Genomic DNA, 15442 nt, shown 5'->3' on the forward strand with positions numbered 1-15442 from the left:
GCCTGATAGTACAAGAAACAACTTCTTACAATATGTTTAATGGCAAGGGAAATGTCAAGTGGAACTAGATGGTTTTTGTCTCCGGACCGACAAATTTTACCACCAGGACAGGGCGCTAAGAGAAATAATGATTCTTTCTTCCATCCCGGGAGCTGCGGCGCTGGTTCCGACCCGGCTCCTCGGGGGTCCGTGCTTCAGGCGACGGAACGCGGCTGTCCCGCCTCGTGTCCTCCGCAGGACTACTGCCCCGGGCCCTGCGACCCCCGCGGGCTGTCCCGGTCCCCCCCGCGGGCTGTCCCGGTCCCCCCCGCGGGCTGTCCCTGTCCCCCCCAGGCTGTCCCGGTCCCCCCCGCGGGCTGTCCCGGTCCCCCCCGCGGGCTGTCCCTGTCCCCCCCAGGCTGTCCCGGTCCCCCCCGCGGGCTGTCCCGGTCCCCCCCGCGGGCTGTCCCTGTCCCCCCCGCGGGCTGTCCCTGTCCCCCCCCGCGGGCTGTCCCTGTCCCCCCCAGGCTGTCCCTGTCCCCCCCGCGGGCTGTCCCTGTCCCCCCCAGGCTGTCCCGGTCCCCCCCGCGGGCTGTCCCTGTCCCCCCCCAGGCTGTCCCGGTCCCCGCGGCGGGCGGTGGCGCGGCCCGGCGGCGCCCCCTGGCGGATCGCGGCGGTTCCTGCCCTCGCCCGGCCCCGGCCCCGCTCCGCCGCAGCCGCTCCCGCCCTCGCTCCTGCCTGGCTTGTTGCTTCATCAAAGTCACTTGGTAGATACAGATTGCTTGCCCTCTGGTAGGACCCTCAGCATGCCGGAGACTTGAAGGAAATTATTAGTTTTTAGCTGATTGAATAAACAGCGTTAACCAACTTGTGTGCTGGGGCGGCAGGGGGCAGGGATGGTTAGAGCTGCTGTGCTGAATCCCTGCTTAAGGAACTGATCTTCATTCTCCCTTCTCACCTACTGTTAAAATTTCTTGACCGATAAAGCTATTTCCCGTGTCTTATAATTTATGGCCTTCCTGCCTTGAGTGGTCCGAAGTGCCTCCCGATTAGATCTTGTGTGGTGCAGCCCCCGCAGGGTGGCTGGTCCCCTGTGGAAATGGAGACCTGGCGTGAGGCTGTGCTGCTGGCCTCGAGTGCTGCTCACAGCGGCATCCCCTGCTGCCGGGCAAGGGCTGCCTTTCCTCCCCTGCCCCCAGAATGGTTTTGTGGTGGGAAGATTATTTGCTATAAACCTGGTTTCTGGAGGAATGGCGCCCTGTTGCAGGGCAGGGGGTGGGTGGCAGTGCTTGGGGCTGGGCAGCAGCTGATGTTCCAGTGAGCACCACTCCAGCTCCATCTCTGCCCGGCAGTGAGGGTGGGCAGCCTGGGGGAGCAAGAGCACACGGCACCATGTGAAGTCTCTCTAGACTCGGGGACAAGGCTGGGCCTGTTCCAGTGATGGCTCAGGTCTCCCTTGGCCGCAGAGCAGCAGATTTCCCTGGTCCATTGGTCCCACGGGGACAGAGTTCTCACTGTGGATGGCAGATCTGGCCATGAGGAGAGCTCAGCCCAGAGCAGAATCCACGCTAACTAACTAAATCCACACTAACTTTCCAAACGCTGAAGGATTTTAGAATGTTTGAAGTAGTGATGAAATGTTTGGCTTAATTTTTTTCTCCTTCTCTAGGAGGCTGTTCAGGCTGCCTTAGGAACTGGTGGGGACCATGTTTTACTGAATTGTTTTCTTAATTGTGTTGCTTGGAAGTTCCATTTCTGATATAATAATTGCAGTCTTCTAACCTGAGCTGTCACCCAACACAGAGTGTAGTAGAATCTCGTGAAATTCTCTTTCACGGAGCCAGTGAAAAATTTCATTTGCTTTTCAATGTGGAAGAGGGTTTTGTAGTAATGGTTTAAAAGATTCAGTATGTTTAGGGTTAAAAAAAAAAAAAAGGCTAACAGGTCGATACATCTGTTCCTTTAAAAAAATGCATTCTCCATTTTTGAGACATCATAAATATGTAGATGAGGCCTCTTTAATTACTGCCTAGGGCTATAAACTCTCAATGCTAGAGGGAGGAAAAAATGAAGAAGCATTCACCTTTTTTTTTTTTTTTTTTTTAAGAGAGAGAGAGACTGGGTCTTTGCCTCAGAAAAGAAAGAAGAATGGGGCTTTTTATTGTTGAATTACCAGAAGGTGCTGGGAACACTACTTCTTTTTTTGTTTATCCTTTTGGATGGGGTTAGCATGTAAAGCAGTAGTGTACAACCTTTCTGGCTAATGTGTGCGCCAAACAGAAGGGATTTGTTACAAAGCACCAGGAAAATTTCCCTTCTCTGTCCTCCTCTGCCAGTACCCTTAATCCTGATCAGCAACATCCCCTGCTGTCTCTTGAGCTGCTCGCAGGCCCGGATCTCAGCGTGCTGTCCAATGCAGGGCCACTGCAGGCCAGCCAGGGACCCCGCAAAGTCCTTTTCACTTGTGACCTGATAAGTGCACAGCTCTCAACCGAATAGAAGTCTGTTCTTATTCAGCCCTGACGGCCTTTCTGTATCTTAAGTACTGTTATTTTCGACTAAGGTGATCTTGCTGCTGCTTTTAAAATAGGATGAGATCGACAGAAAGGGTATTTTTTTAAATTTCAGGACGTGGATGTGGGGAACGAGGCCAGAGTACAGCAATACCCATGTTGTAGGTATAGTTACTGGAAATTTAATTCTGCTGTTATTTTTCTTCCAGCCAAAATGGTCTGGTGTCAAAATGCTTATTCTGCTGTGGTGAAATTTCTGATCTCTATGATAATTTTCACTTCCCATGTTTAATCTTTTAATTCTTGCTGAGGCCCATGAAAGAGTAATTTCCAGATAATAATGGTTTCCCACTAATAAGCTCTGCGTTTTTTATAGCAGAAATTACTTAGAGCCAGTATGCTCACTGAAAAAAATTACTCTATTTGATGCTCTTATGATGTGTCTGAGAGCAAGATAAAGAAGAGTCTTGCAGCGGTGAGGCAGGGCACTTCAAATACCAAGTGTTGTGTCATTGTGTGTGATGGGGCTCCATGTGTACAATTCTGGCTGCTTGGTTCATGCAGCAAATGTTTGCTGTGCAGGGGAGTAGTGGGCTGAGGGTCTTCTCTTGACCAGGAGAGAATAAATGAGATTGGGCTGTGAAAGTAGCACACTGTCAGCTGGAAGGACTGGTGGGTGATTGTCCATCCCTGCTGGGAGGGAGAAGAGGCAGAGGGAGCCTGGCAGGGCAAAGACTCGGCCGTAGAGCTAATGTCATGAGAACAAGTGGAATTGAGCATGGAGGTGCAAATTCTTCTACCCACTAGGGGAAGGGTGAAAGTTAGAGAGAGCTTTTCTATTGGAACCATTGGTTTTTTTAAACCAGAACTGTTTGGAGACTGAAATTGATCAGATTGTTACAGAATTTGTGTGCCCTGTCTCTGTAGGAGAGTAGGGGATTGCACTCCCAGTCCTGCCTCCAAGGGCCTCGTTGGGCTTTGAGAAGAAGCCCCATTGCTATGTGGGAGAAATGGCAATTTGGACAAGTACTATAGAAAGTGGTGGCTCAGGTAGCTGATGGCATGATAGCAAACTCTGTTGGTTAACTGTCTGTATGGTTAACTGTAAGGCAGTGAACTGGAGTGGCATTACATGTGTACACATGAAATTGTGTATTTCAAAAATGTCATGACTTTCTTGAAAAATAAAAGGTGTCTCAGTTTGCATGTCTTCAAATTTTTCAACAAACGTCTGTGTACTATATGTATTTGTTTTCAGTGTACCCTTCTCCATCTGTGCTGATGTTCAATTAAAATGCAGATAATGTGTCCTGGCTTGTAAGATGGATCACTGGTGAAGTACTGTCATGTCTAGGCTAGCTTATCTCTTGATAAATACCTCTGCTGTCCACTGAGAGATTAAACTTGATGACTGCTGAGGTCTGCTTGGGGGTCCTACAGGCAGATAAGACTGCGTAACTGGCTTTTAATAAAGTACATCAATTTACATTTGCTAGAGGACCATTGGATGGCACTTGCTATTGAGAAGGTAGTGGCATAATCAGAAGATAATACTTGCATACTTGGCTCTTCTGTTTCATAAGTATTATAATTTATTGACAGGAATGCTTTATTGAGCCCTCTTGTGTCTACAGCTTGGAGGTGGGGAGCTTGAGCTGCTGTTCTAAGACCTCATTTAGTTGTCTAGCAGGAAAGATTTCTTCCCCTGAGTCTAATCCAGCAGGAGCCATGAAAGAACATTATCAGCTAGGTACAGAAATCTCCAGCAGTTTGGGTGTGTGGGATGCCTGCAGATCTGTGGTCTGGGGTCTGTCTCATTGTGAGAGCTCTGTAATCAAGGTTCCCACCACGGGGAACCCTCTTCCCCTCAAGGGGGTTGAGTATGGACAGTGCTGGAATTGTTTAACTGAAGAGATGTTGAGTTGTGCACCAGAAGTGGTGAACAGTCAGCTTCTCTAACCAGACAAGTATCTGAAAAATTTGCTCTCTCTTATGTGTGTGGAGGGAGTGGAAAAAGTTTTGTCATGAACAGTGCTCCAAATTAACGAACCACTCAGTGCCACTGAAGAGGTTCATGAGGGAGAGGTTTCTATACAAGACTGGGACCTTGCTTGTGCTACCATAAAGTTTGGTGTAAATAGTTTGGTGGTGGCATTTGGGTATATACTTCTGTGCCCACTCATTGCTCATGAACTCCAAACACTACTCTGAGCCTTAATTTTTATTTTCTCGGTTTGCTTTAATGTTACAGGAAGGTTTAATTTGCCTTAAATTGCACTGATTGTTAAGAGATGGACCTAAAGACCACAGGCCATGTTTTTCCAGAAGTAACAAGTAGTTTGTTCAGCTATAGATACATGAATGAACACAGTTTTTCTAGAAGGCAGGAACTGTGCAGCCCTTTGCTCTGAAGATTAGGCCTATTCCATAGATTTATTCTAGGTTGTGCATCTGGACATTTGTCTTTCTTAAAGTCTGGGCTGTGTTGTGGATCCCAGTCCTTCCTGCCCTGTGATCTTGGCCATTTCAAGGGCTCATGAAATAGATTTGCTGGTCGGAAGAGAGTCCAAAATGTACCTGTTGCTTTTACTTTCCATGCAGAAATCCAGATTCTTCAGGACACACATTTTGTGCTATTTTTGGCCATGTAATACTCTGCTGTGTCTGATTGATTTAATATTTATGGGAGGTATTTTCTCTTAGAGGAAGATTAGGAAGAATCCCCATGCCCTTGTCCTTGCAAAAGCCAGGCTTTCATTGTTATTTGGATTATTATTATTTTATCTCACAATGTGCTCAGGGGTTTCTTGCAAGCATCTCTGTTCAATTGTTCAGGTGGCAGAAGCGTATGGACCATGTTCAGTGATCTTTATTGTCCTTTTTGTCTTGCAGATTGAGGGATTTTAATGGCTTTCAGGTAGAAGAAAGTGGAGACAATCAAAATGAATTCTATGGACAGGCACATACAGCAGACCAATGACCGGCTGCAGTGCATAAAACAGGTGAGTGAAGGTGGAGGCCACTGCTGCTGAATGAGGGCTGGGTGTGGTGTGCCAGCTGTTGTACATTGCAGTGTCCTGTTGCTGAAGGAGTGCCCTTCAGAGGGAAGGAATGAAGCACGCTAATCTCATTGAAGAGAGTATCTGCTGTGAGAGCTGGTGTATTAACGTCAAAAGCCAAACTTTCCTGTACACCTTTCTAAGAACTCTTTAGCCTGGAGACTCAACAAATCTGTCTCAGCTGGAAGCAGAGTGGTGCTCGTCCTGCCAGCTCAGCCCTGGAGGGTCACAGCGGGCAGCTGTCATTCTAGTGCTCTGAGCACAGTAATCCACAATTCCAATGGGCCAGTTTTGATTTTAATCCAGTGGCTGACCTGAGACCTGCACCGCCTGGAGACTCAGAACTTGGATGGTTGGCATGCCTCCAAGTGCTCAGAGTGCTGCTTAATCAGTTTGCATGGAGATTGCAAAAACTTCTGATTGCGAGGTGAAATTTTCAGAAGCATCTGTTTGTGAAGATGAAGGGCTCTTCACATGCCTCTGCCTTTCAGTGAATTATGGCTCATTTACAGATTTCCCCACTGTAACTGTGCCTGCAAATGCTTTTATAACTGAGCAATGGCAGGGAGGCAGAGACTGTCTTTCCCTGCTTTACTCTTCTCAGTGAACTTTGCTCTCTAGGGTTGCAGGCAGTGTGAATGTATGTTCTTATCCATATGCAACAATCCTAACAGAGTTTTCATAGCAATGGTCCTTTTAGAGGAGGTGAGCAAGAAAATGTTTTTTCACGTTGATGTTTCCTATATTTATCACAAAATAATGCATGCATGCAGCAAACAGGTGCATAAATGCAAGTTGCACACAGATATTTTCAAGATCCCATCTGGATCCAGGAGATGAGCTCCAAAGTTCATCTCTTCAGACTGGTTGAAATTTTCTGAATTACACTGGAAAAACAGAAACCTGTTATTCCATGAAATAATGTTCCTAAATATTTTTCGCTGTTGTCTGGGCAGTTTTGTTTGTCAGATTGGGTCACAGCAGAGTCCTGCTGCTTTAGTTTTTTATTTGTGTTAGCTAAGTTAAAAACCTGCCTGCCTACTTGTGCCCTAGGACATATGCATATTGCTTCTTGAGGTAGCACAGCATTTCTCTGTTCATAGATTTGTGTTGTAGACACAAGCACCCTAAATCAAAGGAACTGATAAAAGATAAGCGTGGGGGTGGTACTGGATGAGTAGCTCTGGATTTTTAAATTTATTTCTTTAAGGACAACTTTCTCAAGAGAAGCAGCCAAGGGCAAGTGCTGATCTCTCTGTGGTGAGCAGCAACAGGACACAGGAAAACGCAGTGACACTGTGTCAGGGGAAGTTCAGCCTGGGCATTAGGAAAAGGCTCTTCGCTGAGAGGATGGACACTCACTGGAACAGGCTACCTATGGAAGGGGTCACAGCACCAAGCCTGTCAGAGTTCAAGGAACATCCAGATGATGCCCTTAGTCACATGATTTAATTTTAGGTAGTCCTCTAAGGAGCAGGAAGTTTGCCTTATTATTACTTAGAGGTCCATTCCAATTTGATATATTCTTTGATTCTATAAGAATATGTCCATCTTCTTATTTCATCAAGCTCCATCATTATATTATTATAGCTTTTCCTAGATATTAATGGAAGTTTACATTTTCTAAAATGTGTTGTAATGCAGGAATATGTGGGGTTTTGCAGGTGATACTTTGGGTGATACAGAAAAAGATTATAGCTCACACCTAAACCAGATGACTTTTCTCTCCATATTTCCTTTATAAGAGAGGGTTTCAGAATGAATCAAACAAAGCTAGTTCATAGGTCAAGGAGCAGAAAACAGGAATCTTTTCCTGCAGAATTGCTGGTGGTAATCCATCCTCGCTCTGTGGTGTCTCTCTTTCATCACTCTGCAGTGAAAGTTAATGCATCTAATGGCCCTTCAGAGGCCTGAGGAAAATATGAATTTGAGGATTTCATCCCAGTTTCTTATGAACAACTATCTGGTTCAGAAAAAACATGCTCTTGACTGGTACAAATTGGTGTCCTTTTTGGCCATCCTAGCCCATAGGATGAAGAATGAAGGTTAAATTGCAGAACAATTTAACCTTCTAGCTGTAAGAACAGACCTTTACATCAAGTGGAGACAAATGGAGGATGCTGCTCAGCTCCTTTTTCTAGAGCTGTCAGTTTCTGTGCATAATTTATATTATTTTAATTAGATAAGAGAATATCAAATTACACTTCTTAAAGTTTTAAAGACATAATTTTGCCTATGTAATGGGTACTCTGTCAGTTAAACCACTAACTTCATTTATACATAGTGCTGTTTTGCATATGCAGCTTGGATATTTCTTCAGTGATGAAGGCCGGGGGAAGGGAGGAAGGTCAGGCTGCCCAGAATTTGTGAAGCACTCTCTGTTTTCTTTGATCCTGGAAGAAAGCTTGGGGTAGACCAGGAGCATGCTTGTGTCAGAGGTCAAAGGATGCCTGTAAAGGAGCTGTCCTGCTTGGGAATGCTTGTGAATTCATGGTTCCCCCATTCTGTTTATGCTCAAAAAAAAAAAAAAAAAAAAAAAAAAAGAGAAGGAGAAAGCTCTTGTTTTCAACTCATGACAATCTGTAGTTAATTAAGACAGTGGCTGAACACTGAAAGTATGTCTCAGAAAGCTTTTTTTTTTTTTGTGCAAGTGGCACTACTGGTAGTTTTGTTGGAGAGGCATGACTGGTTTTTTTTAAAAAATAATTTGTTTTGTTGATGAAAGTAGCATCAAAACTGCTGTTTGCTTTTTCATAGCTCCAGAATTTTGTGCTGTTATCTTTGCTGTAGTGGAGAAAGGCAGTTAGTTTCTGTCTCTTTTTGGAAGACAGCTCTCTGTCACAGGGTCATAAATTTCCAGCTTGAGGACATTTACCTTGTTCTTTGAGAGAGGCCATTAGCTGGCTAATACTAGAAAGAGTCATTTCCAGTTCACCCATTGAGAGCTGGACGGCACACTGCCCTGTGCATGTTGAGTTTGGGAGCAAAGCCCTTCCTTGCATGGCCATAAAAATTATCTTCACCTATTCTGGGGATTAACTGCAGGGGCAGACAAAAATGTGTCTGCCTTTTCTTCTGGTCTCTCCCTTTTCCCAGACTGTGAACAAACAGTGCTGCTGTTCCCCTGAGCACTCATGTGCTTTTGGGGTGGTTGACACAGCCGTGGTGCGGAGGGTGCACTGCAGCAGGGGGAGGAGGAAAGCCACCCTTCCTTGGCGCCCAGCATCTGCAAGTTTTATAACCCTGCTGGCAGCCAGTGGCTCCTGCAGCCAGACTGAGAGCTGTCTGCAGCCCTCCTTGCCCCTCACTCCAGCCCCTGAGAAATGCTATAAATGGTAATCCATGTGCCTCTTTAACTAGATCAGGTTTCAGCACAGGGTCAGGACAGGCTTCTTTCTTCCCAGCTCTGTGACTTGTGAGACACCCACAATATCCTTGCTGACTTCTGTTCCAGGATCAAGGTTGTGTTTTACCTTCATCTTTTTTAGTGCTTTAAAGCTACAAACCCAAAACTTGTATATGATCAGCTAGTTAGGAAATGAAGTGTGTGTTAAGAAGTGTTTCAGAAAAGATGAAAGGGCAAACTGAAGAGGTGGCTGTGTATTTATGCTTAAAAAAACCCCAGACTTCTGTGCAAGGCTGGAACAGCTTGTGTGGTCTCTTTGTGGCTGATTCCCTTAGTATTTGTAAGTGTGTGTGCTTTAAAATCAAACATAGCTTTTTTGATGTACAGTGGAAAAAGCCAAAGTAACAGGCTTTCCTTAATACATGCAATTAGTTTGCCATGACACAGGAGACTCTTCAGGGTACACTGGAGGAAGCTGGATCTTCAGGCTTTTTTCTTTAAGTCTTTGTCCATGCAAACAAAACCACAGAATTACTTTTGTGCAGAGCAAAGGTCTGATGGCCCCTGAGAATTCCCTGCCGTATTTGAGGCTGCAGTAATAATCTGTTTATCTGCTCATGGCTCAGGTGGCTCTGGCACAATGTCCATGAAGCTGTGGGGCAGCAGGAGCTGGTTCAGGCAGGCATGGAGCTGAATTTGAGAGCTGCCTTGCTGTCCAGGCACAGCCCTCTGAAGGAGCCAGCTTGGCTCCTGCTGCATAGAAAATCCCAGTAAAGAATTGACTGGGTTTCTCAAAGCATTCTTCAGAGCAGTCCAGATGTGTGTCTTTAACCAGATGCTGCCCATTGCATTTGTTAGGTGATAGAAGCAAATACCAGGCAAAATCAGTGGGTTGGGTAACATCTCTCTACTCTTACTCTAATGGGTCTACTTGAAAAACTTGGAGCTATAATGAATCTAGAGACTTCTACCCTTTGTGTCTCTGTTTGCTGTCAGTCAGTTTTGTAAGGTTTCTGTATGTTTCTTCTGAAATTCTTGCAAAGAAGTAGATGAAAAAACCCCTTTCTATATTGAAATTATGAGGAAGTCTCCCCTTTCAGAAAGGGTGTGTGATATCTTCCCACTGTGCTGGGTACAGCTGTTAGGCTCTGTTCTAAAGCCGTGCTGAAATGTTAGTAACAGGTTAAGGAGAAGTGTGAAAAGGCTCTCTGGTGTCAAAAGTATTAGATCATGGTGGGAACAGGGAAGGCTGGTTCTGCTGCTTGTGTCATGGTACATCAGGGCACACTGAGCTGTATCATCAAATGGTGCAGGAGCACCACGTAATTGCAGACACACGTCACACAGCTGATTTCCAGAAAGCCATTAGCATTTCTCCCCTCTTTCCTTCCAGAAGGCTTGTGAATTGCTGCCTAGCAATGCTTTTTTAGTGCCTACCCAGCCATTCAGAGAGATATGCTAAAAGTTGTAATTGCTGTGTGTTTGTGTTGATATTTTCTTGCTCAGATTGGAAACAAGCAAGCCCATTTCTTTCATCACTCAGCAGCTAGGTTTTTGGTAGCTTGCAATTCAGAGGAAAATAGAATTCTTTGTATATTTACATAACTGTTTTTAAGCGCTAAAGTGTTTGAACTAATTCTTCTGCTCTTCAATGTTGTTGTTGCAAACTCATGTAAATGCTAAGCAGTCCTAAACATGTCATTTTTAGTATATTTTGGACTGGTTACCAAGGACTGGTATGAAATTACAGCTGAAAAGATTTTAATAAAAGGAAAAATGCTTCCCATTTTTTTTCAATTGCATGTGCTTACAAAACTGCCCACAGTAGTTTCATGTAAATTTCATTCTTGAAGAACTTTGAAAATTAGAAGTATTCTTATGAAGAGTGCATTTATTTAGAATATACTGGTTTTTTGTATTCTATCTAAGTGTTACAGACATTTTAGCAGCTAAATGTGAAGTAACAAGGCTAAAGGGGAAAAAGACCTTTTCCTTAAAAAGACATTTGATGGGGCTCAAGTTTTACAGTTTATTGGTTGAATGGTCCATCAGTGTTATGTTAGTAGCTACATTTTTGGTATCTATTTTTCTGAGGCCTATAGCCACAAGTTCTTTGTCTGCTTTTGTGCTCAGTCTGTTGGAATATTCCTCTGCTAGACTAAAGTACGTTTAGGAAAAACTGACAGCAGACCAGCTTTCCTGGCTCCTCTAGTCCATTTAGAGACTTGTCAGTCAACATTCCTGCTCATTAGATCCTGCATCCTGGTAGGGAAGCTGCAAGGGAAGGAGCAAAGAGGCAATTTGCTGGGAGCACTTCTGGTGAGGAGGGGAAAGAGAGCACCTTCTTGTTTGCAGTATTTGGCTGGTTTGTTTTTCTGACAGGGTTCAGTGGGTGGAACATAACCCATCGTGTTGTGAGATGGATTGGTAAAATTGTGGCAGCTTCACTTTGCCCATTCCCAGTTCTGCTGCTTTACTGCAGCACCTGTCCTTGAGAGCTGGGGTGTTATTACTCTTAATGTTAGTTGTGTTAGTATCCTTAGGATTTCCATTTCAACATGGAAAGTGCACATTTTAAACTCAGGCAGAAAACCTCCAGTACCCATAGAATTTACTATAATTTAATTCTTTCCTGTGCAACAAATTATCTGGCCTGTGGTTTAAAATTCTTTGGACAAATAAGGATGAATTTTTGAAAATTCTGTAAGTGGAGTCCATGTCACCTTGGTGTCAGATGAGCATAGGAAGTCCTTTTTGTCAGCAGCTGGGTCAAGCTCTGCAGTGAAAGTGTGACACAGCTGATGGTATCTCTGACTTCTGTCTTGCCATTTCTGGATCTTCCTTCCAACATACACACTTGCTGTTTGAGTTGCTGCTATTGTGTGCAACAGCAAATCCATAGAGGTATGCCTTAGTTTGCAGGTAAGTTTTTTATCATTTATAAAGCAGGTGTTTTCCAATGAGTTATAGTGGCCAAAGTGCTGTTAATACCAAGAGCCTTCAGCTGTGCAGACCTCTGCCATCATCTCCTGAAGGAAAAGTCTTTTCTCTGGTGGTGTTCACTCCTTCTTGCCTCTGTGCAGTAACACATTGTACGTGGGCAGGTCACACAGCAGGTGCTGTGGGCAGTTTTGTAATTGAAAAACTGTCTGGGGAAGCATTTTTCCTTTTGATTTGCAAATATCTCAGTAATGCCTTGCTGGCTGGTAGGACCTGTGAGAATATGTCATGAGAATTTTACATCTTCCACATGGTAGCAGTTTGTGTAGTCATCATTTTAAGTAGTCACCTTGAGATTTTATCTCTGCATAGATTGAGATTAAAATAATAAAGATTAAATCAGTTGATTAAAAGTGCTATAAAAAGCTCTGTAAGTAAGTAAATTACTCAAATGAGTAAAAAAAATGAATTGCAAAGTATGTCCAACAAATGTGCTGCTGTTCAACAGGATATACTGAAGACAAGCAGATATTTTTCAAAATCAGTGAATTTATTCTTCTGAAATTTAGAAAATTAATAAATGTATCTATATAAATTAATTTTTAAAATTTGATTCAGTACATATATCAGAGGAGTTGGTGCTTTTTTTTCCCCCTTTGCCATCAACTCACTTTATACTTTTAGGTGGTGTTACTTGTTTTTAAAGAAGGCACTATTGACAATAATTTTCCAGTAAAGGGATGATGTAATACTTCTTTAATGTCCTTGTAACACCTTGGTAAGGTAAGAACTGCATGAAAGGAAACCACTGACCCAAACTTTTCATGAGGTGATATGTACCTAAAATTATTAGATGGTTTACAACTCAGAAGTATTTATGTAGACATCCCACATTGCCGAGTCCTTCACCTCATCTTCTCCTAAAACACATTATGAAAGTATATGTTTTTACCTTGTAGCAGGTAAGCAAGTCTAGAACAAATAAGCCTATTTTTATCAATAAAAGCCATTACAAATTTATGTAAATATTATTGTAATAATGAAACATTATTCTAATAGTGCAGTGGTATTGTAACAGAAAAAGTATGGCCACTGCTTGGCGAAAATTAGCTCTTTGATACTTTGAGATATTTATTTAGGACTGAAACTACTGACTGAAAATCACAAGGAAGTTTGAGAAGAAAGCTCTTGTATCATTGCAATGCCTGCTGGAGTGAAGTGGAATGCTGCTAAGGCTGCAGAAGCCTGAGGGTTGTTGCTGTAGTCACACAGAGAGACATCTCATGATGGCACGGTGTAATAGGGAGATACTAATGGAAAATGGGTTGTTTCATTTGCCAAGAAGAGCAAGTGAACTGGTTAAGCAAACTGATTTCATAATTCTGTTGAGCTGTAATTACAAATCTAAAAAGAGACTGGAGCCCTGCATGACTGAGCATGGCCTTGGAGAAAGAGCAAACAGTTGTACCTTTGTCTTGTGACTTTTATCCTATAAAATCAGTTTGTGAGTGCTTCAGGAAAATACTTCTGACCGCTCTGATGATGTGGAGTCTTTGTAAACCATACTATTTCCACTGCTGTCAGCTGACATGATAGTAGTGCAGGTGCTGGGGGTAAGGAAGGTGCAAAGCCGGCACCAGCAATCAGGAGATGAACATGAAGACATACTGCCATTAGTCTGCCCCATTTCCATCTTCAGTCACATCTGATCACAGCCTTTAGGCCCCCAAGAAACAGTTTCCTGCTGAGCAGGGGAGGGTGGGTGGAACAGTAGGTTGTGACTAAAGGAGTTTAATTTGCTGCATGTTCCCTTACTTAACATAAAGTTTTATCAAAGTATATCATAAATACAGTGCAGTTACATAGATTGAAAGGAAGACAGTGTTGCAGTTCTGATCAGCAGCTAAGGAATGATTCTTGTTTCAACTTTTCTGGCTTCTGTGTATAGTTCTTGAGGCTCAGATGTTAAATCCATTCCTTACCCTTGTGTAAAACTAATTGACAAGCCAAGGTTGCAGTATCCTTCCTTTGCTCCAGCACATGCATATAGGTGTGCAGTCATCCTCACAAAACTCATGGTACAGGAGATCCAGGCAGCAGAACAGGGCTGCTCAGTTACCAGGCATTCACCTTTTCTGCAATCAGTACTGAATTATACACACACTTTATACTAAGTGTATCAGAGAAGCATCAATTAAAATCTGCATTAATGTAGATTTTGTTTCCTTACAGTTCACAACTGAACAGCTTGGGGTTTTTTCAGTTCAGTGATGCTCATATTTTTTATTTCTTCATTTTCTCATTTTTTTAGCATGTGGTCTTGCAGAGTAATTTCTTGATGTTAAAACATCTGATAGAGGTGCTGGTCATTGCTCACTATGTGTTTAGTTTTGAAAAAGAAGCTGCAAAGGACAAAGGGGGCAAAGGTGACTCCGTTTGTTCTGTTTTTCATAAGTAGGAATGGCTAACATGGTCTTAATCTCTCTTAGTATATCTAGTGCCTCTCAAAATGTGAGCCTAATAAAATATTTATAAAGCCTCCAATGGAACGAGCCATGTAAGTGCAAGATAATTCTATTAATTAGGGATCTCTCAATCTCACAAACACAAAATTGGGAGGGGGGATTATCTGAATGCAAAGTGCACAGCTTGAGCCTTTTAATTTTTTGCTAAATAAAACAGTCTTTGGTATTGAAAAGGACTGTAGAGAATTGAACTATCTATACTCATATCCAGATAAACAAAAATCACACTCCCAAAAGACAGTGAAGAGCTCAATGCTCCCCTCTATCCTCATGAAAAAGACCATTTGTTTTGAATATTGATTGCAGATGAGTTTTTAATATATTGAGTATGGCTGCTTATGGATAGGGCAAGGTATGCATAATCACTATTGACAGTAAAAAAAACAAAGATGGAGAAACCACCTCTTTCAGGTCATGTCTTGGGTAGTGTTGTCCTGTGTCTGTACCTGAGCTTTCTGGCAGCCAGTGGTGGATGGGGATCTGAAGCAGAGGCCTTTGCATAGGAGGGGAGACAGGCTCATGGTTGGGCTCATTCACAGAGCTTGCTCAGGGTTTGGAGTAATAAAGGCTCAATCAATGTATTAAAGCAAATGGCTCTCACTGATTTGCAGGTCTCATGGCACTGAGTGAGCCATCAAATTCAGGTCTGGCAGCAGTTACCTGTGCACTGAGTAACAGAGAGACCAACTCTGTGTCCCTGTGGTTGTGCTCTGTCGAGGGTGTCTGACCAGGAATCCTATTTACAGTCCTAAGAGAGGTGATTGGTTTTCCTTTGGGAGCTGAGTGCCTTTGCCCCACGAGCAGGAGCACAGTGGTTCTGCTCCCAGTGGTTTCAGTTGAAGGGCATGTAACCTCTGCCAGTTCTCTCTGCCCTTTGTCTTCCAGGTGCTGCTCTTCCCTACTCCCCTATTTACCCCTCTTCAGCACATTAGTGCACTTTCATTACACATGACTGCAGACATGTCTGGATGGAGCATTAAAATGGACAAAAAATAGTCTGAATTGCCTGGCAGAATCTGCCAAAGCACCTGGCCACCAAATCCCAGCTCAAGGGTCAGAGTGAGATACTCCGGAGATACA

At 43.6% G+C, this 15442-nt stretch overlaps 1 protein-coding gene across 7 annotated transcripts in view; it reads left to right on the forward strand.

Annotated features, from left to right (window-relative positions):
• Window positions 1-15442, forward strand: part of ZMIZ1 (zinc finger MIZ-type containing 1) — a 337962-nt gene that overhangs the window by 177342 nt on the left and 145178 nt on the right. For all 7 annotated transcript variants that reach the window (XM_063163882.1, XM_063163881.1, XM_063163886.1 and 4 more), the window contains one exon: window positions 5385-5494. In XM_063163882.1, the coding sequence (XP_063019952.1) occupies window positions 5435-5494 (60 nt within the window). In that variant the 5' untranslated portion in view covers window positions 5385-5434. The remainder of the gene's footprint in view (window positions 1-5384; window positions 5495-15442) is intronic.

The sequence above is a fragment of the Melospiza melodia genome, chromosome 9 (genome assembly GCF_035770615.1).
Source record: "Melospiza melodia melodia isolate bMelMel2 chromosome 9, bMelMel2.pri, whole genome shotgun sequence".
In the NCBI taxonomy this organism is placed as follows: Eukaryota; Metazoa; Chordata; class Aves; order Passeriformes; family Passerellidae; genus Melospiza; species Melospiza melodia.